Genomic DNA, 25239 nt, shown 5'->3' with positions numbered 1-25239 from the left:
TGAATGATTCTAATATATTCCTAAGACTCCTAAGGACATATGTCATCATTTAATGGGTGAAAGGGGGTCATAATTTGCCCTATGACCCCCTTTGACCCATATTCACCATTCTAATATGTCCCTAGGGGTCCTAGGATCTCTAAGAATATATGTCATCATTTAATGGGTCGAAGGGGGTCATAGGTCACCCTAAGACACCCTTTGACCCATATTAACTATTGTAATATATCCTTAGGGGTCCTAAGAACCTTAGGGACATATGTCGTCATTTAATGGGTCGTGTGGGGTAATAGTTCACCTTATGACCTTTCACACATATTAACTATTATAATATATCCCTAGGTCTCCTAAGACCCCTAGGAACATATGTCATCATTTAATGTGTCAAAGGGGGTCATAGGTCAACCTATGACCCCTTTTGACCCATATTAACAATTTTAATATGTCTCTAGGGATGCTCAGACCCCTAGGGACGTATCTCGTCATTTAACAGGTCATGGGGAGTCATAGGTCAACTTATGAATCTCTTTGACCCATATTAACCATTCTAATATGTCTCTAGGGGTCCTAAGACCCCTAGGTACATATGTCATCATTTAATGGGTCAAAGGGGGTCATAGGTCAACCTATGACACCCTTTCACACATATTAACTATTCTAATATGTCTCTAAGGGTTCTAGGACCCCTAAAAACATATGTCGTCATTTCATTGATCAAAGTGGGTCATAGGTAACTCTATGACCCCCTTTGACCCATATGAAAGATTTTAATATGTCCCTACAGGTCTTAGAACCCCTGAGGACATATGTCATCATTTAATGGGTCAAAAGAGGTCATAGGTTACCCTATGACCCCTTTTGACCCATATTAACCATTCTAATATGTCCCTAAGAGTCCTAAGACCTCTATGGACATTTGTCATCATTAAATGGGTCGAAGGGGGTCATAAGTTACCCTATGACACCTTTTGACCCATATTAACTATTCTAATATGTCCTTAGGGGTCCTAGGACCCCTAAAGACATATGTCATCATTTAATGGGTCTAAGGGGGTCATAGGGTGACTTTTGACCCATATTAACCATTCTAATATGTCTGTAGGGGTCCTCGGACCCCTAGGGACATATGTTGTAATTTAAATGGTCAAAGGGGTTCATAGGGTCATAGGTCACCCTATGACACCCTTTGAACCATATTAACCATTCTAATATGTCTCTAGGGGTCCTAGGACCCTTAGGGACATATCTCGTCATTTAATGGGTAGTTGGGGGTCATAGGTCCTTTCACACATATTAACTATTCTAATATGTCTTTAGGGGTCCTAGGATCCCTAGAGACATATGTCATCATTTAATAGGTCAAAGGGGGTCATAGGTCAACCTATGACACCTTTTGACCCATATTAACCATTCTAATATGTCCCGAGGGGTACTAGGACCTCCGGGGACATATGTCGTTATTTAATGAGTTGTGGGGGGCATAAGTCAACCTATGACCCTCTTTAACCCATATTAACCATTCTAATATGTCCCTAAGGGTCCTAGGACCCCTAAGGACATATATCATCATTTAATGGGTCAGAAGGGGTCATAGGTTTCACACATATTAACCATTTTAATATGTCCCTAGGGGTCTTAGGACCGTGATTGACATATGTCATCATTTTATGGGTCAAAGGGGGTCATAGGTAACCCTATGACCCCCTTTGACCCATATGAATGATTGTAATATGTCCCTAGAACCCCTAGGGACATATGTCATCATTTAATGGGTCAAAAGAGGTCAAAGGTTACCCTATGACCCCCTTTGACCCATATTAACTATTCTAATATGTCCCTATGGGTCTTAGGACCCCTAGGGACATATGTCATCATTTAATGGGTTGAAGAGGGTCATAGGTCACCCTATGACACTCTTTGACCTATTTTAACCATTCTAATATGTCCCTAGGGGTCGTAGGAACCATAAGCTTATATGTTGTCATTTAAAGGTTCGAAAGGGGTGATATGTCACCCTATGACCACCTTTGACCCATATTAACCATTCTAATATATCCCTAGGGACATATGTCGTCATTTAATGGGTCAAAAGGGGTTATAGGTCACCCTATGACCCCCTTTGATCCATATTAACCATTCTAATATGTCCTTAGGGGTCCTTGGACTCCTAGGGACATATGTTATCATTTAATGGGTTGTAGGGGGTCATAAGTTGACCAATGACCCACTTTCACACATATTAACTATTCTAATACATCCCTAGGTGTTCTATTACCCTTAAAGACATATGACATCATTTAATGGGTCAAAAGGGGTCATTGGTCAACCTATGACCCCGTTTAACTCATATTAACCATTCTAATATGTCTCTATGGGTCCTAGGACCCCTAGGTACATATGTCATCATTTAATGTGTCGTGGGGGGTCATAGCTCAACCTATGACCCCCTTTGACTCATATTAACCATTCTATTATATCTCTAAGGTTCTTATGACCCTAGGGACATATGTCATCATTTAATGTGTCAAAGGGCGTCATAGGTCAAACTATGACCTCCTTTTACACATATTAACCATTCTAATATGTCTCTAGGGGTCTTAGCACCCGTAGGGACATATGTCATCATTTGATGGGTCAAAGGGGGTCATAGGTCACTCTATGATCCCCTTTGACCTATATTAACCATTCTAATATATCCCTAGGGGTCCTAGAACCCCTACAGACATATGTCGTCATTTAATGGATCGAAGGGGGTCATAGGTCACCCTATGACACCCTTTGACCCATATTAACCATTCTAATATGTCCCTAAGAGTCCTAGGACCCCTAAGGACATATGTTTTCATTTAATGGGTCAAAGTGGGTCATATGTCACCCTATGACACCCTTTAACCCATATTAACCCTTCTAATATGTCCCTAGGGGTCCTAGGACACTTAGTGACATATGTTGTCATTTAATGGGTTGAAAGGGGTCATAGGTCACCCTATGACCCCCTTTGACCCATATTAACCATTCTAATATGTCCCTAGGGGTCCTAGGACCCCTAGGGACATATGTCGTCATTTAATGGGTCAAAAGGGGTCATAGTTCACTCTATGACCCCCTTTGACCCATATTAACCACTCTAATATGTTCCTAGGGCTCCTAAGAGCCCTAAGGACATATGTCATCATTTAATAGGTCATGGGAGGTCATAGGTCACCCTATGACCCCCTTTCACACATAGTAATTATTATAATATGTCCCTAGGGGTCCTACGACCCCTAGGGATAGATCTCATCAGTTAACGATCATGGTGGGTCATAGGTCAGCTTATGAACTCCTTTGACACATATTAACCATTCTAATATGTCCCTAGGGGTCTTAGGAGCCTAGGGACATATCTCATCATTTAATGGGTGCTGGGGGTTCATAGATCAACCTATGACCCCCTTTCACACATATTAAGTATTTTAATATGTTTTTAGGGGTCCTAGGACCCTTAGAGACATATCTTGTCATTGAATGGGTCAAAGGGGGTCATAGGTCATTTTATGACCCCCTTTGACCCATATATACTATTCTAATATGTCCCTAGGGGTCCTAGGACCCTTAGGGACATATCTCATCATTTAATTGGTCATGGGGGGTCATAGATCAACCTATGACCTTCTTTTACACATATTAACCATTCTAATATGTCCCTAGGGGTCCTAGGACCCCTAGTGGCATATGTTGTCATTTAATGGATCAAAGGAGTTCATATGTCACCCTATGACTACCTTTGACCTATATGAATAACTTTATTATGTCCCTAGGGGTCTTAGGACCCCTAGGGACATATGTCATTATTTAATGTGTCAAAGGGAGTCATAGGTCACCCTATGACCCTCTTTGATCCATATGAATGATTCTAATATGTCCTTAGGCGTCCTAGGACCCTTAGGGACATATGTCGTTATTTAATGGGTCAAAAGGGGTCATAGGTCACCTTATGACCCCCTTTGACCAATATGAAGGATTTTAATATGTCTCTAGGGGTCCTAGGACCCACCTATGACCTCTTTTGACTAATATAAATGATTCTAATATGTCCCTAGGGGTCCTAGGACCTCTAGGGACATATGTCATCATTTAATGGGTCAAAAAGATTCATAGGTCACCCTATGACCCCCTTTGACCCATATTAACCATTGTAATATGTTGCTAGGGGTCATAGGAGCCGTAGAGACATATGTCATCATTTAATTCATCAAAGGAGGTCAATGGTTGACCTATGACCCCCTTTGACTCATATATATTAATAATATACATATATATTAATAACATATATGTATGTATGTATGTATGTATTACGTTATTATAGTTAATGAAAATATTACATTATTATGTACATATTAATAACATACATATTAATATAATAATATATAATACATATTATATATATATATATATATTACCTTATTATATTTAGTAAAAATAATAATAATATAAATTATATTTATAGATTGTAATAAGATTAACATAATATATTATTATATATTAATAGACTATATCTTATATCTTTACATTACATTATTATAAATATATAATATACTAAAATATGTCTTAACATAGTAATATAAGTGAAATAATTTATAAATCATAAGCTATAAATTTTAAACGCAAATTTTCCTCCAAAATGGGTTGAGATTTGAAAATTTTCACCCAAATTTTGTCGAAGCATATCGGATATGCAATTAGGCTTGGTATTTACCAAACCTATCTGGTCAACCCAGAAGACGTGTTTGAAGAGGGTTTTAGTGATACTCAAACTTCGGTTAGTCATCTGACAATGTTATTTTGATCGAAATTGAATGAAACGAAAATAATTTTTTAATATCGCTCTCGATATTTCATCAATATAATTTTTGTCAAATTCTGAGATCGATAAGTATTTATTAGTTATTTATCAATGAAGATTATTGTAACGTGTTGATTGACATACTAACTAAAAAATCGCTATAATTTTCAAACGGTATAACATTTTTTAAATCTAAAAGTTGCATCACATTCTATGCTTCGCCTAGTATAAGAAAAAAAAACAATTTGGTAAAATTTTCTATTAGTTAAGGTGGTTAGACATGGGATTTTTTCTTTTTCAAAAAAGTTTTGGTAGAAAATTCATATTTAATTATTTATTTGGAATAAAAATACCGAAAAATATGCATCACATCTGGGCATGAGTCTATTTTTCATATCTATAATTATATTAAAAAATATTATGATTTGATTTTGATTAAGGTGGTCAAACATACACCTACTTTTTATTTTTGCCCTGAAATGTTTGTAGTACTGCACTAAAATTCAAACTTTTGACCAATCAATTTTTTTTTTCTTCTGATAAGGCCTAGTATTTTAGAAACTACATTCAATTTTCTACAGATTATTTTCTTACAACTTTTTGATATAAAGTCCATAACCACTTTAAAATTATGTGTCAAGTTGACATAACCCTGATTTGTTAGTTTTTCATTGCCACTTAAGGCCATAGTTTGGTTGACCATGATCCTGCACATACCATCTATATGAATGAAGCTTGTTGAAACTCATCCTATATAAATGATTTCACATGGCTATAGGAGGGTATGAGTAATAGAAAAGTATTTATAGTGTGGATACCCAATCTAGATCGTGTCTCTTCTTTTTGTTTCTTTTGATTTACTAGAAATCATTGATTATGTCTATTAAATTTTAGTTATAATTCATTTCAAATTATATCTTGTTTCATGTTTTGCAGATAAACTACTAGGTTATGTAAATGCTTGATATGAATTTGGGAGGACTAAAAGTTGTTTAAAAGAAGATCATGATAAGAATGAGATTTTAGATTGAGTAATGTTCTCCTTTTCACAAAGTGATAGGCTAGATCCAGTTCTATGAGTAACACCCCAATGGATAAAGAACTTGTCATATTTTAGGAAATGATGGATTTAGGAGAAATTATACAGTGAAAACTTATCAATCAAATCATTACTTTTCAATATTATGGATCTAAAGAACAATCCTACACTTGATTCAATGATGGGGACACGACCCAAGCATAGAATGGACACAACAGGAAAGGGAAATTTTTATTAACTGTTAAAATATGCTAGTACACTTAGTGTAGATAAAATAGACTTCAAAACATGCCCTATGGGCTTACAATAGCATAAAACTAGAGATAATTTCTTCTCCCAGTACCTTCTCTCAAACTCCACTTCTAACTGCCTTTTATAATGCCAGAAATGTTCTTAAAATAGACTCCGGAGGGTTAAGGATGATCAATTACACCTTCTAGTTCACCAAAATGATGGCTCAATTACATACTCCTATTTTTTCGGCAATTTATACATATCCCAAGGTGATTAAAAACTCTAACCTAGAACACTAATAGTAAAACTATGAGAGTTGGAACCTTTATTTGACCCAAATGGGTATCCAGAAATGAAAACACATGAAACAAAAACTAAGTCTAAGTAAATTTTTTTTATGTGACACAGGATTGCTCTTATACCTCTGGATGCTCCTGCATCAGACACCCAGGGTAGATTGAAAAGTGACCTTGTCACTTTATGAATGGTAGAGGAAATCCCAAATGGGAAACCTTAGCTGCTGAAATCCAAGTTGAGTCCTCTATCGGCCATCCTTTCCACTTACCAAATTATCTTCTTACTGCCTATTTTTGGTGCTCCTATCCACACGATGATCTAGAATGTCTTCTATCTCCTCCTTCTTAGAAGCAAGAATTAGACATGGCTCTAACATCGGCTCCTCATCTGCACCATCATCATGATACTCTGTTAAGTCTGCACTATTGAAAATAGGAGAAATGTGAATACCATCTGGCAACTCCACCTCATATACATTTCCTGAGTCATGTTTCTTCAAAATTTTGAAGGGGCCAAATTTTTTCATTTTCAGCTTGTAAGTACCGGTTGGAAATCTTTCTTTTCATAAGTGTACCATGACTAGATCTCCCACTTGGAATTCCTTATGTCTTCTCCTTTGATCAGACCTAGCTTTATACTCTTGGTTCATCTTGGTAATGTGTGCTTGAACTTTTCCATGTAGACGCTTGATATGTTCAGCAAATTTTTTAGCTTCAGCACTTGTCCTCTCCCCTTGCTCTATCTTCCTCAATTCTAGTGCAGTCCTTGGGATACTTCCATATACAATTTGGAATGGTGATCTTCCAGTAGTCCTGTTTATAGAGTTATTATAAGTAAACTCTGCTTATGGTAGAATCAAATCCCACCCCTTGGGCTTATCCCCAACTAAACATCTCAGCAAATTGCCCAGACTTCTGTTTACCATTTCTGTTTGGCCGTCAGTCTGCGGGTGATGTGTGGAACTGAATTTCAAGTCTGTTCTCAACTTTTCCCACAATGTTCTCCAGAAATACCTTACAAATTTAGTATCTCTGTCAAAAACTATACTCCTTGGGAGACCATGTAGTCTTACCACCTCTCTGAAAAACAAGTCTGCAATATGGACAACATCATGAGTTTTGTGGCATGGAATGAAATGTGCCATTTTGGAGAACTTATCAACCACCACCAATACTGAGTCATTACCCCTTTGTGTCCTCGACAATCTAAAAAAAAAATCCATACTTATGTGCTCCAATGGCTTTGATGGAATAAGAAATGGCTAATATAGTCCAATATTGTGACTAAATCCCTTAGCCACCTCACAAATCTAGCAACTCTGTACAAAATTCTTCACATCCTGTGAAATCTGAGGTCAAAAATAATATTCTCTAAGAATGGCAATGGTCTTATCTCGACTAAAATGTCCTGCCATCCCTCTACTATGTTTCTCCTTAATCAGATTTTCCCTCATGGAACTCCTTGGAATGCATAATTGACTACCCTTTAATAACATACCATCCTAAATTAGATAGTCTAACCACTTAGTTCTGTCTATAGCAATAGGCTCTTTACAAGCTTTCCATGCTTCAGTAAAATTAGGATCCTTAGGGTACAAATTCTTGAGTTCATCAAACCCAACTACTTCAACCTGCATTACAGTAAGCAACAACTATCTCCTACTTAGTGCATTTGCAACGCTATTAGATTTTCCACTTCTATGCTTCAACACAAATGCATAGCTCTGCAAGAACTCTATCCACTTCATATGTGTCTAATTCAATTTACCTTGGCTATTTAGGTACTGTAATGCCTGGTGATCAGGATATAAAACAAATTCCTTTGGCAATTAATAATGCCTCCATTTCTTTAAGGCCTGAACTATTGCATAGAACTCTTGATCATAAACATAATACTTCTTTTTCCCATCATTCAATTTTTCACTAAAATATGCAATAGGCTTACCTTCTTGGCTTAATACAGCCCTAATAGCACTGCCACTAGCATCACAATCCACCTGGAACACCTTTCTAAAATCTGGAAGTGCCAACATAGGTTGTTCTATTAGCTTCTTCTTCAGCAATTCAAAACTTCTCATAGCTACCGCAGTCCATTTGAACTCTTTTCTATCCCCTCTTATTGTGTCAGTCAGGGGTGCACATATGCCACTGAAATGCTTAATGAACTTCTTGTAAAAACTAACCAGACCATGAAGTGATCTTACCTTAGTAGCAGACCTTGGAGTAGGCCATTCCAAGATGGCTTTTACCTTCTCTAGATCTATTTTGAGACCTTCAGGTGATATAACAAACCCCAAGTAGACTAACTCCCTTTTTGCAAAGATACACTTCTTCAAATTAATTAATAGTTTCACTTCCCTTAACCTTTCAAGAACACTATGAATATGCAATAAATTTTCTTCCAAAGTCTTACTAAGAATTAAAATATCATCCAAATAGACAATAACATTTTTTCTCAAGAACTTCTTAAGTACCTCATTCATAAGCCGCATGAAGGTGCTTGGGGCATTCATCAATCCAAAGGGCATGACTAACCACTCATTAAGACCCTCCTTGGTCTTGAAGGATGTTTTCCACTCATCTCCTTCTTGAATCCATATTTGATGGTAGCCACTCTTGAGATCTATCTTTGTGAAGTACTAAGCTCCACTCAAACAGTACATAAGATCATCCATTCTTGGCAAAGGAAATCGATACTTGATGGTTATCCTATTTATAGCTCAAGAGTTTGTACACATCCTCCACTCTCCATCCTTCTTTGGTGCCAGTACTATAGGTACTACACATGGACTCAAACTCGCCTGAATCAAGCCCTTCCTCAATTTCTCTTGAACCTGTCTATTTAGCTCCTCAGTTTCAGTAGGAGTCATCATATGAGCAGCCTTGTTAGGAAAACTAGCTCCTAGGATTAAATCTATCTAATGACTAATTTCCCTTACTGGCATCAATCCTTCTGGAACATTATCAGAGATGATATTTCCAAACTAACCTAGTAAATCTAAAACTTCAAGTGGTATTTCACTACTACCTTCTTTATCTTCCCTAGGGATCAAAGCATAGCACATACACTGATGTTTCATGCCATCTAAAAACTTCCTTCCATCAACAAGATAAATCGTAACACTACTACATACCTTTCACCTTCCGTTTTCATGGGCTTCAGTTTGTGGTGAACTCCATCCTTTGTTAGAGAGTATGTGTTTGCATGACCATCATGTATTGCATGCCTATCAAACTGCCACGGTCTACCCAACAATAGATGGAAAACATCCATTAGAATAACATCACAGAGAACTTCATCATGGTAACTCCCAATTTTGAATTTCACTAAACATTGTTCACTTACTAGGACCTTATGATCATCCTTCACCCAAGCAATCTGATAGGGCTCGGGGTGTTTCTCCCTCTTGAGCTTCAGCTTAGAGACCATCTCCTCTGATACCAAATTATCAGTGCTACCACCATCAATGATTACATCACAACATTTATCCTCACACTTGCACTTGGTACGAAATAGACTCCCTCTTTGTCCTAGTTCAATCTCACCACTTAGTAGGACCTTTTCATTTACTAAAGTCTCTCCTCTTTCTACATCCTCTGAATGTGATGATTGTGCATTCTCATCCACATGAGCAACCCTAGCTTGACGCTCAGCTCTCCTATCTATCCTTCCTTGTTGTTGAGGGCATTCAAAGGCACGATGACCTTCTTCATTGCAATGGAAATAGGTACCATGGAAGCCTCCTCTTCCTTGTCCACATCCTCTATCTCTTCCTCTTTGATTTACAAAGTCTTGATCACGGGAGCAATTGAAAACCTTGTTCCTCTGATTCGTGCTAGTACCCACATCTTCATTTTTCTTTTGGGTTCCATTTCAGCCTCCAGATGACCTACCACTACCCCTTCCTCCTTGACCATGCCCTCTTTGTCTCCCTTCAAACCTCTTATTTAGCTTCTCTTCAACTCGTAGGGAAAAATGGTAGCCTCTTCAATTCTGGTCATTCTTACCAAACTTAATTCCTCCTCGATGCTAGGTCACAACCCATTGATATAGCGAGCAACCTTCTCCTTATTTGCTTCTGCATGCCCTGCTCTAATCAGAAGTTGATAAAACTCCTCTGAATATTCTTAGACTGATTTTCCTGCTTGCTTTAACCCATGCATCTTCTTAAACAAATCAAGTTCATAATCAACAGGAATGAATTGCTTCTTCAATTTGTCCACCATACGATCCCACCTTGTGATCTTCTCCTTTCCTCTTTTGTTTCTTTCTAATTGAACCTCTTGCCACTAGATTTTGGCATGGCCTTTTAGTTTGGCCTTTGTAAACTTAACCCTATCTGTATCCTTGATATCCTTATACTCAAAGTACTCTTCTAGTTCATTGATCCAGTTGATCAACTCATCTGGTTTCAAATTTCTTGAAAATACACCCACATCAATTGTAGGTCTTTTCCCAAACTTAGTAATGACTCTAAAAAGCCTTTTCTCTACCTAATTTAGAACTTCCCTATCAAATTTCCCTTCTGATCCAATTTCTTCTTCTTCATTGTCATCCTCACTTTCGTCACCTACGGCAACATTTGTTCCTCTACGAAGCTCCTCCTGCAATGCTTGTACCTGCCTTTGGAGGGCTCTAACCTCCTCAAGATTAATAGCTATGGCCCTTCCACCATGCTTTCTTTTTGGAGGCATCTTCTTAACTCAAACTCACAACCACACAGTCCTGGTGCAAATTGCCTCACAGTCAGCGCTCTATCTACACACTCAAGAAAATCGGCTCTGATACCACTTGATGGGGACACGACCCAAGCACAGAATGGACACAATAGAAAGGGAAAATTTTATTAACTGAAAAAATATGCTAGTACACTTAGTGCAGAGAAAATAGACTTCAAAACAGGCCCTATGGGCTTACAATAGCATAAAATTGGAGATAATTTCTTCTCCCAATACCTTCTCTCAAACTCCACTCCTAACTGCCTTTTACAATGCACCAAATGTTTTTAAAATAGACCCTGGAGGGTTAAAGATTAGGAATACATTATAGAAAGTGCTATTTGGCATCCACCGATCAAATAGAAGGTCTAGAAGTCACATTAGAAGTCGGCACAAAATTAGAAGAATCCAGAAATGGTAATCGAACTTCTGGGAGGCATAACTTTTGAATCGTAGCTTCGATTGACTAACCGTTTATATTTTCAGAAAGCTCTCAAAGCTCTCTGTAGCCCTATGGACCAGCTTTTCTCATCCCCCAATTTTTAGCCTTATTTGAGGTCATTTAATTCCCCTAACCTGACTTTGAAGCATTCTTAGGAGGTCTCCAGAAACTGAAAAACTACAATAACTTTCAAACCATGGAGCCTTTTGACCTGATTCTTTTTCTGGAATGCTCTAAATTTTAATTAAAATCATCCAACCAATTTACACCTTCTAGTTCACCAAAATGATGGCTCAATTACATACTCCTATTTTTTTGGCATTTACACGTATCCCAAGGTGATTAAAAACTCTAACCCAGAACACTAATAGTGGAACTATGAGAGTTGAAACCTTTATTTGACCAAAATGGGTATCCAAAAATGAAAACACATGAAATAGAAACTAAGTCTAAGTACATTTTTTTTTAGTGACACATGATTGCCCTTATACCTCTGGATACTCCTGCATTAGCTTCAGCACTTGTCCTCTCCCCTTGCTCTATCTTCCTCAATTCTGGTGCAGTCCTTGGGCTACTTCCATATATAATTTGGAATGGTGATCTTCCAGTAGTCCTATTTATAGAGTTATTATAAGAAAACTCTGCTTGTGGTAGAATCAAATCCGACCCCTTGGCCTTATCCCCAACTAAATATCTCAACAAATTGCCTAGACTTCTATTTACTACTTCTGTTTGGCTATCAGTCTGTGGGTGATGTGTGGAATTGAATTTCAAGTCTGTTCTCAACTTTTTCCACAATGTTCTCCAAAAATACCCTACAAATTTAGTATCTCTATCAGAAACTATACTCTTTGGGAGACCATGTAGTCTTACCACCTCTCTGAAAAACAAGTCTGCAATATGGATAACATCATGAGTTTTGTGGCATGGAATGAAATATGCCATTTTGGAGAACCTATCAATCACCACAAATACTGAGTCATTACCCCTATGTGTCCTCGACAATCCAAGAACAAAATCCATACTTATGTCCTCCCATGGATTTGATGTAACAGGAAATGGCTGATATAGTCTAGTATTGTGACTAAATCCCTTGGCTACCTGACAAATCTGGCAACTCTGTACAAACTTCTTCACATCTTGTGAAATCTGAGGCCAAAAATAATGTTCTCTAAGAATGGCAATGGTCTTATCTTGACCAAAATGTCTTGCCATCCCTCAATTGTGTTTCTTGAGTTCATCAAACCCAACTACTTGACCTGCATTACTATAAGTAAGAACTGTCTCCTACTTAGTACATCTGCAACCCTGTTAGATTTTCCACTTCTATGCTTCAACACAAATGTATAGCTTTGCAAGAACTCTACCCACTTCATATGCCTCTGATTTAATTTACCTTGGCTATTTAGGTACTATAATGCCTGGTGATCAGTATATAATTCAAATTCTTTTGGCAATAAATAATGCCTCCACTTCTTTAAGGCCTGAACTATTGCATAGAACTCTTGATCATAAACATAATACTTCTTTTTCGCATCATTCAATTTTTCACTAAAATATGCAATAGGCTTACCTTCTTGGCTTAATATAGCCCCAATACCACTGCCACTAGCATCACAATCCACCTGGAACACCTTTCTAAAATCTAGAAGTGCCAACACAAGTTGTTCTGTCACCTTCTTCTTCAGCAATTCAAAACTTGTTGCAGCTACCGCAGTCCATTTGAACTCTTTTCTATCCCCTCTTACTGTGTCAGTCAGGGGTGCACATATGCCACTGAAATGCTTAATGAACTTCCTGTAAAAACTAACCAGACCATGAAATGATCTTACCTCAGTAGTAGACCTTGGAGTAGGCCATTCCAAGATGGATTTTACCTTCTCTGGATCCATTTTGAGACCTTCAGGTGATATAACAAACCCCAAGTAGACTAACTCCCTTTTTACAAAGAAACACTTCAAATTAATTAACAGTTTCTCTTCCCTTGACCTTTCAAGGACACTATGAATATGCAATAAATGTTCTTCCAAAGTCTTGCTGAAAATTAAAATATCATCTAAATAGACAATAACAAATTTTTCCAAGAACTTCTTAAGTACCTCATTCATAAGCCGCATGAAGGTGCTTGGGGCGTTCATCAATCCAAAGGGCATGGCTAACCACTCATAAAGACCCTGCTTGGTCTTGAAGGCTATTTTCCACTCATCTCCTTCTCAAATCTGTATCTAATGATAGCCATTCTTGAGATCTATCTTTGTGAAGTACCGAGCTCCACTCAAGCATTCCATAAGATCATCCATTCTTGGCAAAAGAAATCGATACTTGATGGTTATCCTATTTATAGCTCGAGAGTCTATACACATCCTCCACTCTCCATCCTTCTTTGGTGCCAGTACTGTAGGTACTGCACATGGACTCAGGCTCTCCCAAATCAAGCCCTTCCTCAATAGCTCATGAACCTATCTATTTAGCTCCTCAGTTTCAGTAGGAGTCAGCCTGTGAGTAGCCTTGTTAGGAAAACTAGCTCCTGGGATTAAATCTATCTAATGACTAATTTGCCTTACTGGTGGCAATCCTTTTGGAACATTATCAGAGATGATATCTCTAAACTCACCTAGTAAATCTAAAACTTCAAGTGGTATTTCACTACTACCTTCTTTATCTTTCCTAGGGATCAAAGCATATCACATATGCTAATGTTTCATGCCATCTAAAAACTTCCTTCCATCAACAAGACAAATCCTAGCACTGCTACATACCTTTTCACCTTCCTTTTCATGGTCTTTAGTTTGTGGTGATCTCCATCCTTTGTTAGAGAGTATGTGTTTGCATGACCATCATGTACTGAATGCCTATTAAACTGCCATGGTCTACCCAACAATAGATGGCAAACATCCATTGGAATAACATCACAGAGAACTTCATCATGGTAACTCCTAATTTTGAATTTCACTAAAAATTGTTCACTTACCAGGACCTTATGATCATCCTTCACCCAAGCAATCTGATAGGGCTGGGGGTGTTTCTCTGTCTTGAGCTTCAGCTTAGAGACCATCTCCTCTGATACCAACTTATCAGTGCTACCACCATCAATGATCACATCACAACATTTATCCTCACACTTGCACCTGGTACGAAATAGACTCCCTCTTTGTCCTAGTTCAATCTCACCACTTAGTAGGACCCTTTCATTTACTAAAGTCTCTCCTCTTTTTGCATCCTCTGAATGTGATGATTGTGCATCCTCATCCACATGAGCAACCCTAGCTTGACCTTCTTCATTGCAATGGAAACAGGTACCACAAAAGCCTCCTCTTCCTTGTCCACGTCCTCTACCTCTTCCTCTCTCATTTCTAAAGTCTTGGTCATGGGAGCGGTTGAAACCCTCATTCCTCTGGTTCCTACTAGTAACCACATCTTCATTTTTCTTTTGGGTTTCATTTCAGCCTCCAGATGACCTACCACTACCCCTTCCTCCTTGACCACACCCTCTTTATCTCTCTTCAAACCTCTTATTTAGCTTCTCTTCAACTCGTAGGGAAAATTGGTATGCCTCTTCAATGCTATTCATTCTTACCAGACTTAATTCCTCCTGGCTGCTAGGTCGCAACCCACTGATATAACGAGCAACCTTCTCCTTATTTGCTTCTGCATGCCCTACTCTAGTCAGAAGTCAATAAAACTCGTCTATATATTCTTGGACTGATTTTCCTGCTTTCTTTAACCCATGCAACTTCTTAAACAAATCAAGCTCATAATCAATAGGAATGAATTGCTTCTTCAATTTGTCCACCATATGATCCCACCTTGTGATCTTCTCCTTTCCTCTTCTATTTCTTTCCAATTAAACCTCTTGCCACTAGATTTTGGCATGGCCTTTCAATTTGGCCTTTGCAAACGTAACCCTATCTAGATCCCTGATATCCTCATACTTGAAGTACTCTTCCAATTCATTGATCCAGTCGATCAAGTCATCTAGTTTCAAATTTCTTGAAAATACACCCACATCAATTGTAGGTGTTTTTCCAAACTTAGTAATGGCCCTAAAAAGCCTTTCCTCTGCCTGATTTAGAACTTCCCCATCAAATTTCCCTTCTGGTCCAATTTCTTCTTCTTCATTGTCATCCTCACTTTCGTCGCCTGCGGCAACATTTGTTCCTCTACGGAGCTCCTCCTACAATTCTTTCACTTGCCTTTGGAGGGCTCTAACCTCCTCAGGATTAATAGCTCCAGCCCTTCCACCACGCTCTCTTCATGGAGGCATCTTCTTAACTCAAATCCACAACCATACAGTCCTGGTGCAAATTGCCTCACAGTCGGCGCTCTGTCTACACACTCAAGAAAATCAGCTCTGATACCACTTGATGGGGACATGACCCAAGCACAGAATGGAAACAACAGGAAAGAGAAAATTTTATTAACTGTAAAAATATGCTAGTACACTTAGTGTAGAGAAAATAGACTTCAAAATAGGCCCTATGGGCTTACAATAGCATAAAACTGGAGATAATTTCTTCTCCCAGTACCTTCTCTCAAACTCCACTCCCAACTGCCTTTTACAATGCGAGAAATGTTCTTAAAATAAACCCTAGAGGGTTAAGGATTAGGAATACATTCTAGAAAGTGCTAGTTGGCATCCATTGACCAAATAGAAGGCTCTAGAAGTCGCATTAGAAGTCGGCACAAAATTAGAAGAATCCAAAAATGGTAACCGAACTGTCGAGAGGCATAACTTTTGAACCGTAGCTCCTATTGACAAACTGTTTACATTTTCGAAAAGCTCTCGAAGCGCTCTATAGCCCTATGGACCAGCTTTGCTCATCCCTCATTTTTTGGCCCTATTCAAGGTCATTTAATGCCCCTAACCTGACTTTGAAGCATTCTTAGGAGGTCTCCTGAAATTGAAAAATTGTAATAACTTTCAAACCGTGGGGCCTTTTGACCTGATTCTTTTCATGGAATGATCTAAATTATAATTACAATCATCCGACCAATTTAAACCTTCTAGTTCACCAAAATGATGGCTCATTACATACTCCTATTTTTCACGCATTTACATGTATCCCAAGGTGATTTAAACCTCTAACCCAGAACACTAGTAGTGGAACTGTGAGAGTTGGAACCTTTATTTGACCCAAATGGGTATCCAGAAATGAAAACACATGAAACAAAAACTAAGTCTAAGTAAATTTTTTTTGGGTGACACAGGATTGCCCTTATACCTCTGGATGCTCTTGCATCATTCAAGGAGTTAGAAGTAACAAGGACTAGCCACTTTCTCATTCCCTTTTTAATTCCTTGAATTAGAAGAAGTAAAGGCATATAAAATGGGGATTTATATAATAAAGTGTTAATGTTAAAGAGGTCATAAATTTATGTGTGTGCCCCCATGAATTTTGTAGAGTTCAAAGGGAAGAAGACTTAAGAAAACTTATTAGTTGGCCCTTTCAAATTACTTCTTGGAAAAACCCATTATTCTTTCTTTTGGTTAACTCCCAGGTTTTCCTTTGTATTTTGATAGGAAGGTTAAATCTTGTCAAATCAACAGCTAACATACCCCATCATGACGATGCCCCAAATCTCTGTAGAAAAATATAGAGAGAAACCACACCAATGGAAGTGGGAAAACATTAACCTCTAAGTAAGGTTAGACTCTACATATGATTAATTAATTAATTGAGATCTTTGTATTTTTGAACTTGGATATAGTGCAGATGATATTCAATCCTTCTATGCATTGTTTTAGTATTGATCTTGTGATGTAATTAAAATATGAAAAAACTATTACTCCATATAGTAAAGTTTAAATTGTAGCATCAAATTGCTACAAAGATTTAAACTAAAAGCTTATGTGCAATGGCTTGTGCTTTATCTATCTTTTAAGGTTTTGCAACCATGTTTTACTTATCATGTATATTTGGAGATTGAGTGTTCTTTAAAATATCCCATAGGTATCTCACATTTCTCATTATGGACTTATCACATATTTTTTATTTATATTTTTTAATTCATTAAAAATATAAACATTTATTATTAGAGGTCTAGTTTAGCATGTCAAAGATAGTTGAGGTGTGCTGATATTAGTTATTTTTAATTGTTGTCAACATATTTTTTTTATTGCAAATAATGTCTTATAAAGTATTTAGTTTGGTGGTTTTAATGGTTCAATTTATATATTTTAGATCTATTATTTCTTTCCATATTTAATGTTCTAAGACATCAATAGTTGATTCTCATTAATTTATAGAGGTTTTCATGATGGTTTGGATGAGTTTTGGTCAAGTTATAGTTAAAAGTACTATGTATTTGGTTTGGTATAAGCTGAATTTAATGATTGTGAGGTTGCCAAGATACTATTAGCATTGTATATCTAGTTACCATTTCTCATGATTTTGAGTACGATAAATAATATTTTGATGTAATAGAGTTTTATGGTATAGAGTTCTTGTTTATTAGTGTTTAATATGGCTCTGGATTTTGAGTTGGAATCCTTGTGAAGGTTATAGATCATGGTATTCTTGTTTCTTGTTGGTATTCTTGGATCTTGTTATGATCATTTTTTTGGTTTGAATTGATTAAGGAGATCAAATTTGTTATTTGGTAGCATATGTGGGTTTGTTATTTTGGTCCTAAACAAATTAATGGATTAATGTGTTACAGTTATTGACGATAAATTGGTAATGGTACAACATATTTTTGGTTGTAGATCTAGATCCTAGGATCTAAGCCTTAACTGGCTTGATTTTGGACCACATTGATGTTTAACCATATAGAGCTTTTATCTTTTTTTATATTGCTTCGACTTCTACGCTTAGTAAATGTTTGTTCTTTGTAAATTTTATAAATGAGAGATCATTTTATATATGAGAGTGTGGAGGGAGTGTGAGAGTAAAATGTATGTGAGGAGATGTGTATTTTATTTCATTGGAATTGTATAGGCACAAAAGATGCTATTTGTCACTTTGGTTGTAAATGGACTACTTGTCCATCTTGGTGTAATTAAGAAGTGATTAGTTAACATAATTGATAACTAGATCTAATATTGTATTGTGCAAAGTGTACTATTGGCATTGTGCACTTGTAGATTGGGTTGTAAATCTAAAGGTGTAAGTAGTTCCTAATTTTTAGGCTCTTAACTAAGTACTACTTTTGGAGAACTAAATCATCTTGTGGGTTTGATTCCCACTCAAGTTTTCCCTAATAGTTTTCCTCAATAACAAATATTGGGTTCAACTTCTATGTATTGGTTATTTTGCATTTATTATTTATCTTTCCAATCTATTTTATATAGTAGAAGTTTTGAGTTTTAATTGTTACATATGATTCACCCACCCAATTGTTCTTGAAATCTTTGGGCCTAACATTTATTTTTTAGTTAATACAATGAACGATTTGTATTTGTTAAAAAAGAGAATATAGTTTGTACGGAAGAAAATATCTTTAGATATTTAATGAATTATTTACTAAGGATAATGGATAGGAATTCATGTGCATTTATATCTTACTTATAAATGTCTTATGTAAGAATAATTAGTTAGCAATCTATTGAGGAGATAGTGTTGTATGTAATGACTAGAGATCTCACTAGTTGGAAATGAGATTTGGTATGAGTGTGTTTTCCTTTCTCCATATTTTGTTTCTTCTAACCTACATGGGAGGGGTGTTAAATATGGATCTATCAGTTTAAAATTAGTATTATTGTTTTTGGAAAAATTTATTTTTTGTTTATATATATTCTCTTTTATGCATGGTTAAATGTTTTGTCTCCCTACCACACCCATTACTATGATCTACATGTTAGTCATATATTCTTTGTGATTTATTTCATGGCTATACCAGGCTATGATGGATAGGGACTTGTAGATGAATAATTTTTTGAGGACACCTATGTATCATGTATCATGTATCATGTATCATGCATCATGCACCATGCATTGTGCATCATGCATCATGTATCATTATGTATTCATTTATACTTGATGAATATTTTACCCTATGTAATGATGATTTATCATGTTGTATTATGAGATGTTTGATGAGTAGGTCAACATCATAGATTATTCATTGAATGTTATGTTATGAAATTGTGATAGTAAGGTCCAGTTTTATGTAATTTATAAGATTTTATGTTTCCTTGACTACTCTATTGTGTATATATTCTTGGACTATTATTTAACATTCTATATTTTATGGAATTTTCTAATGTGGCATGGTTATGATATTCTCAAGCTTTAGATTGTAAGTGTTAAGATGAACCTTCTTTATTAATCCCAACTCTTTGCATAGAAGGTCGATGACTAGAATGGTTTGCACATAAAGATGATCGCTGACAAGATCATCATGGGTTGAAAGCCTCACCACATTCAATAATTAATTTATTGCAATAAATCCTACATCTAAATTATCCGAGACAATGTAGAGATGTCCTCCTGATCAATCTTTACAATACACGTAGATGGGTTGATTTTAAGAGTTGAATAAGGTAGAGTTATCATTTCCTACCTTCTAAATTGGCTTCAAATTATCTAAGAGTTCTATGATACCATATTATATTTGAGTATGATCTAAGAGATTAAGTCAAGCACAATAATGAATAAAACTATAAAGTTGACCATCCGTTGATTGAAGAATCAAAGGAGAAGAAGAGTATATATAGAGTGATTGGGTCAAATTAGAAGTTGAATCCAACACTTATTCCCTCCCAAAAACCTAGAATGAGGTGTTAAAATTGAATCAACACCTCTTTGGATGACTCCTAAATGACAACAACTTGTCTAAATAGGTTTAATAAGCGCAAGTATAATAAATGAAGTATACTAATTCTAAACTTTAATTAATTAACATAATTGTTAATAAAAAATATAATTACAAATAATTTATTCGCACTATCTAAACATATATTTACTTAAAAGCTCAACACAAGAATATAAAAAAGTAGATTCTTAGAAACTATATATAGATAGATAGATGTGTGTGTGTGTGTGTGTGTGTGTGTGTGTGTGTGTGATGGTTTATTTTTTATTTTTTCGTATGAAATACCATGAGATGAAAAAGACAACATTGTTACATGATACTGAAAGATGGGTCAAAACTAGAATATTTAAAATTCTTAAAATTTTCTACTGATTCTATTGCCATATTATTTGACCTACCTGATCAACACATATATAAATTCTTTATAAAAAAAACTATTAATTAAACACATTCAAACAATTTAAAATTTTGAAATGGCATTTATATTAAATAAATAATATCTCACTTTTCCATACAAATCCAATACGGGTAACAAGTAAAATTAAATCAATCAATCTACACTCTCAACCAAGTCATGCTTTTATGATAAAGAGATAACAAAGCACATTTTTGAATCTTGAAACAACAATGTGTAATCAAACATCATCTAGCCACACATGAAGCTAAGTAGCAGTACATCTCTATCATTTAAAATATGTGCTTGTACCAAAGTACAGTAGATCACTAATTGGAGTTCTGCCAAAGTGAATGAGTGAGAGAGAATTAACATTCTAAAACTAATGAATGTGGAGAAATTTATTGGTCCAAATCAGCGCCCGGTTCTGTTTGATGCCTGTTGAGTGCACTCGGGAGGAGGGTCCACTGGATACCTTTTGGTGTCAGAACAGTAATCATAGATCATGTAATTCTTGCGCGCCCATTCGAGTTTCTCCTGCTCACTTGAATCTAATGCTGTTTTACTGTACCATGAAATCCCAGAACAATCAGAGGAAGAAGTGCAAACCTCTGCACTGAAACTCTGGAATGATGCCACAAATGGTGCTTGGCTCCAGTCGATCTTCACCGCACCACCTCTGGTCGCCCAATCATCAGCATTCCAGAGGCTCGAATATATTCTCATCGATTGATTCTTCGGATACGGCACGCCCAAACTCTCGATGTTCTTAAACACTCTCAACGGAGTTCCATCCACAGAAAATCTGCACATAACTAATAATTCTTTTTTATTTGTGAAAAAATTATTGATTTAATTAAATTGAGTAATATAAAAAAGTGAATATATATTAGAATTTATTGTACACAATTAACTAGCCAAAAATATTGTCAGTATACTATACTGGATGTACAAAATTAGTTATAATGACAATAATACACTTCCCTGATTCATAAATTATAGCCTATATCTTAAAATTGGATACCCATTCCAAATTGAAGCATGAGCTAAGATTTAATCATTACTTACATAATTAGTTTGGGATTCCAGATGATAGAGTATGTGTAGAAATCTGTCGTGGGATCAAACCAGGGATAGAATTGCTGCTCCCGATTGCCTTGGCCTAGAGAGAACAAATTCGTGTGCAAGATGTACGGATCTCCAGACAGGTTTCCCAGAAACTCAAAGTCTATTTCGTCATGGCTATCTCCTTGAGACGACAACTGCACCCATCAATCACAATATAATTTCATAAGAACCTGCATATCATATGTCAAAATTTGTCAATTTTTCAATAAATCTTCAGAGTTCAAAACTAACTTTTCAACTTTCTCACTCACATTTACAAGTTCTAATTGGAAAGAAACAATAGCATAAACGTGACAGAAATACAAACATGAACTAGAACTGGTCAGGGCTCCCCTAATCCTGAAGATATAGAAAAATACTTTTAAGGATTATAAAACATTTGAAGAGACGAGACATACATAATAAGCAGTGACAGTGCCTGCCGAATTACCGGGCACCAACTTTATTTGCATATCAATTTTGGCAAACAGATATTCATCGTTCGATTGGAACCCTGAACCTGTTTGAATTCGCAAAGGAAGATTAGGAATACTCTTTGAATCGAACAATAAACAAATGGATTGAATATATAATAATATACCCGATGAATTGTCCAGAGTTAGTTGCAACTGCTGGCCGTTGTCAAGGATCTTAACGTGGTCATTACCCCACGAGATATTAAAGTCGGTGTAAAAATCTGCAGAGACATGGTGGAGAAAAGCAAGGTGGGTTAAGACTAAACAGAAGAAAAGCAGCTCCATGGAGAATGTGAAGCTGTAAAAGCAGAAGTCGAACGTAAATGTAATGGAAAACACAAGTCAAATGGAGGAGATAAATGGAGTGCAGGCATGGAAGCGACAGTTTCAGGGTTTTGCATCGGAAGCGACGTTCAACTTTGGTGTACATTGCTTTAAAAATCCGCCACCGATGTCACATATGTCGAATTTGCTGTCGGCTTAGAAGGCAATAGTTGTACTGCAAACAATGTGATTGGATTTTCTCTGTCTGTCTACAATGTGAAATATGTAGATTGAAATTTTATATCTTATTTATGAGGAAAATATACATATTATGGCATATTTTTTTGCGATTCATCAAATTGAAGATTAAGTTTTTTTTTTTAAAAATTGTACATATTGTTAGAGTCGATGTTTTCTATTATCACAAAGATGACTTATGGATTACTAAGTGTGATTTACAATATTACAAAAGAAAAGCATACATATTTTATTAAAAATAGTTAGTTTGTTAATTTAGTCGATAGGTTATACGTGGGTCGTGTAAAATTACTTTTTTGACTTTTGATCATTAAATTGTTCATTTCTTTAATAATTTTCTGATCGATTTCATTTCTTACCACTTTTAACTCTTGTTTTATCTATTTATTTAATTTAATTATTTATCATCTACACTATTAATTATTTCCATTTCTTATTTATTTAGCTTAATTAGCTATTATCTCTATTGTTAACTCTTATTTTTTAAATTTATTTATTTATCTTAATTAATTATTTATTTTTTAAAAATAAATATATGTTTTTTTAATTTATTAAGATGAGATTTAATTTAATTTATAATTTATAATTTATCTCTAATTTTAACTCTTCCTTTTTTTCTTATTTATTTAGAAACTTAATTAGTCATTATATCCACTTTTAACTCACATTTTTCTTCCTTTTATTCAACTTTTGAGAAGAACCTCCTTATAGCAATATCGTGAGAATGCTCGAAATAATAGAATACAAAGTGATAGCAGAACTCAAAATAAATCTACTGATCGCAGGCCACTTCGAGGGGGTAACCTCCTTTGAGCAAGCTCAATACAATAAATTCGTCCGTACCCATCAAGGGCCTCAACCTATTCTTATATACTGGGTACGATCTAGAAAAGTAATACTACCTATGCATGTGGGATAATAAAATAAACTCACGGGACGACTTACAAAGCATATGCGTCTAACAACTCTACTCTAACAAAATAAACAGAAGGAACACACAGGTTCCTAACATCCCCTCTCCCTTAGAAAAAAGCTTTGTCCTCAAAGCTTAAGGTGTGGAAATTGTTGTTGAATCTGAAGAAGGGGTTCCCAGGTAGCATCCTCTGGTTGCATGCCATGCCACTGAATCAAGACCTCAGAGATGGAGCGAGAGCGAAGCTGGCGAGTGCGCTGGTCAATGATTGCTACCGGCTCCAGGATAATGGATCCTTCCGTATCCATTTCAGGGAGAGTAGTTTGTGCTCTGACAGTGGTACCCAGAACTTTCTTTAGACAAGAAACATGAAAAACTGGATGAATGCGGGAAGAAGGAGGAAGTTCCAGTTTATAAGCAACTGAACCAATCTTCTGCAGAACCTGATAAGGCCCATAAAATTTTGGGGCCAGCTTATGACGCCCTTTCAGCTTTAGGGAGGATTGTTTGTATGGCTGTAGACGAAGAAAAACCATATCCCCAACTTGAAATGAGCGCTCAGAACGGTGTTGATCTGCTTGCTGTTTCATCCGATTACGGGCCATGTGAAGATTATCCTATAAGGTACGAAGAATCTGATCCCTGCTGCGGAGAACTATGTCAACTGCCTGGACTGGTGAGCTGTTGGGAGTGTAGGGAAGGAGCACTGGAGGTGCCTGACCATAGACTGCTTCATATGGAGTCATTTTAGAGGCAGTGTGGTAAGAGGTATTGTACCACCATTCAGCTAAAGGGAGCCACTTGGCCCACTGATGTTGCTGTTCGGAAGTGAAGCAACGAAGATAAGTTTCCAAGCATTTATTGACAATTTTCGTTTGACCATCAGTTTGTGGGTGATAGCCCGAACTCATCTTCAGTTTGGTGGCATCTATTTTTTGTAGGATCCACCCGCACTCCATGGTGTGCAACAATATGCCCGAGATACTCCACTTCCTCCTGGCCAAACACACATTTAGATAGTTTTGCACAGAGTTGATGATCAGAGAGAAGTTGCAAGACAAGCTCCAGATGATGGAGATGCTCAGCCCAAGTTTTGCTATATATGAGGATATCATCAAAGAAGACCAGAATGAATTTCCGGAGGTATGGTCGAAATATGTTATTCATCACTGCCTGAAATGTTGAAGGAGCATTCGTGAGGCCAAAGGGCATGACTAAAAATTCATAGTGACCATCATGTGTGCGGAAGGCAGTTTTAGGTATATCCTCCTCATTAACCCGAATTTGATGATACCCAGAACGAAGATCTAACTTGGAGAAAAAATGAGCCCCATGAAGTTCATCAAGAAGTTCATCAACAACTGGAATGGGAAACTTGTCCTTTATAGTGAGATGATTAAGTGCTCGGAAATCAATGCAGAGTCGCCATGACCCATCTTTTTTGCGAACAAGCAGAACTGGAGAAGAAAAAGAACTGGTACTAGGGCGAATAATACCTTGCTTCAGTAAGTCACGGAC

The 25239-nt window shown here is 36.5% G+C and overlaps 1 protein-coding gene across 1 annotated transcript; it reads right to left on the bottom strand.

Annotated features, from left to right (window-relative positions):
* Window positions 1–21117: 21117 nt before the first annotated feature.
* On the bottom strand, window positions 21118–22571 carry LOC149564081 (xyloglucan endotransglucosylase/hydrolase protein 24-like). The gene is made up of 4 exons (XM_089828296.1): window positions 22412–22571; window positions 22230–22330; window positions 21772–21965; window positions 21118–21508 (listed from the first exon to the last, which is right to left on the bottom strand). The coding sequence occupies exons 1-4, from the start codon at window positions 22569–22571 to the stop codon at window positions 21118–21120; spliced, it is 846 nt and encodes a 281-aa protein (XP_089684422.1).
* Between the last annotated feature and the right edge of the window lie 2668 nt (window positions 22572–25239).

Source organism: Cupressus sempervirens, chromosome 4 (assembly GCF_028749045.1).
Source record: "Cupressus sempervirens isolate cs-2001-9-10 chromosome 4, ASM2874904v1, whole genome shotgun sequence".
NCBI lineage: Eukaryota > Viridiplantae > Streptophyta > Pinopsida > Cupressales > Cupressaceae > Cupressus > Cupressus sempervirens.
This window is presented reverse-complemented; position numbering and strand designations above follow the sequence as displayed.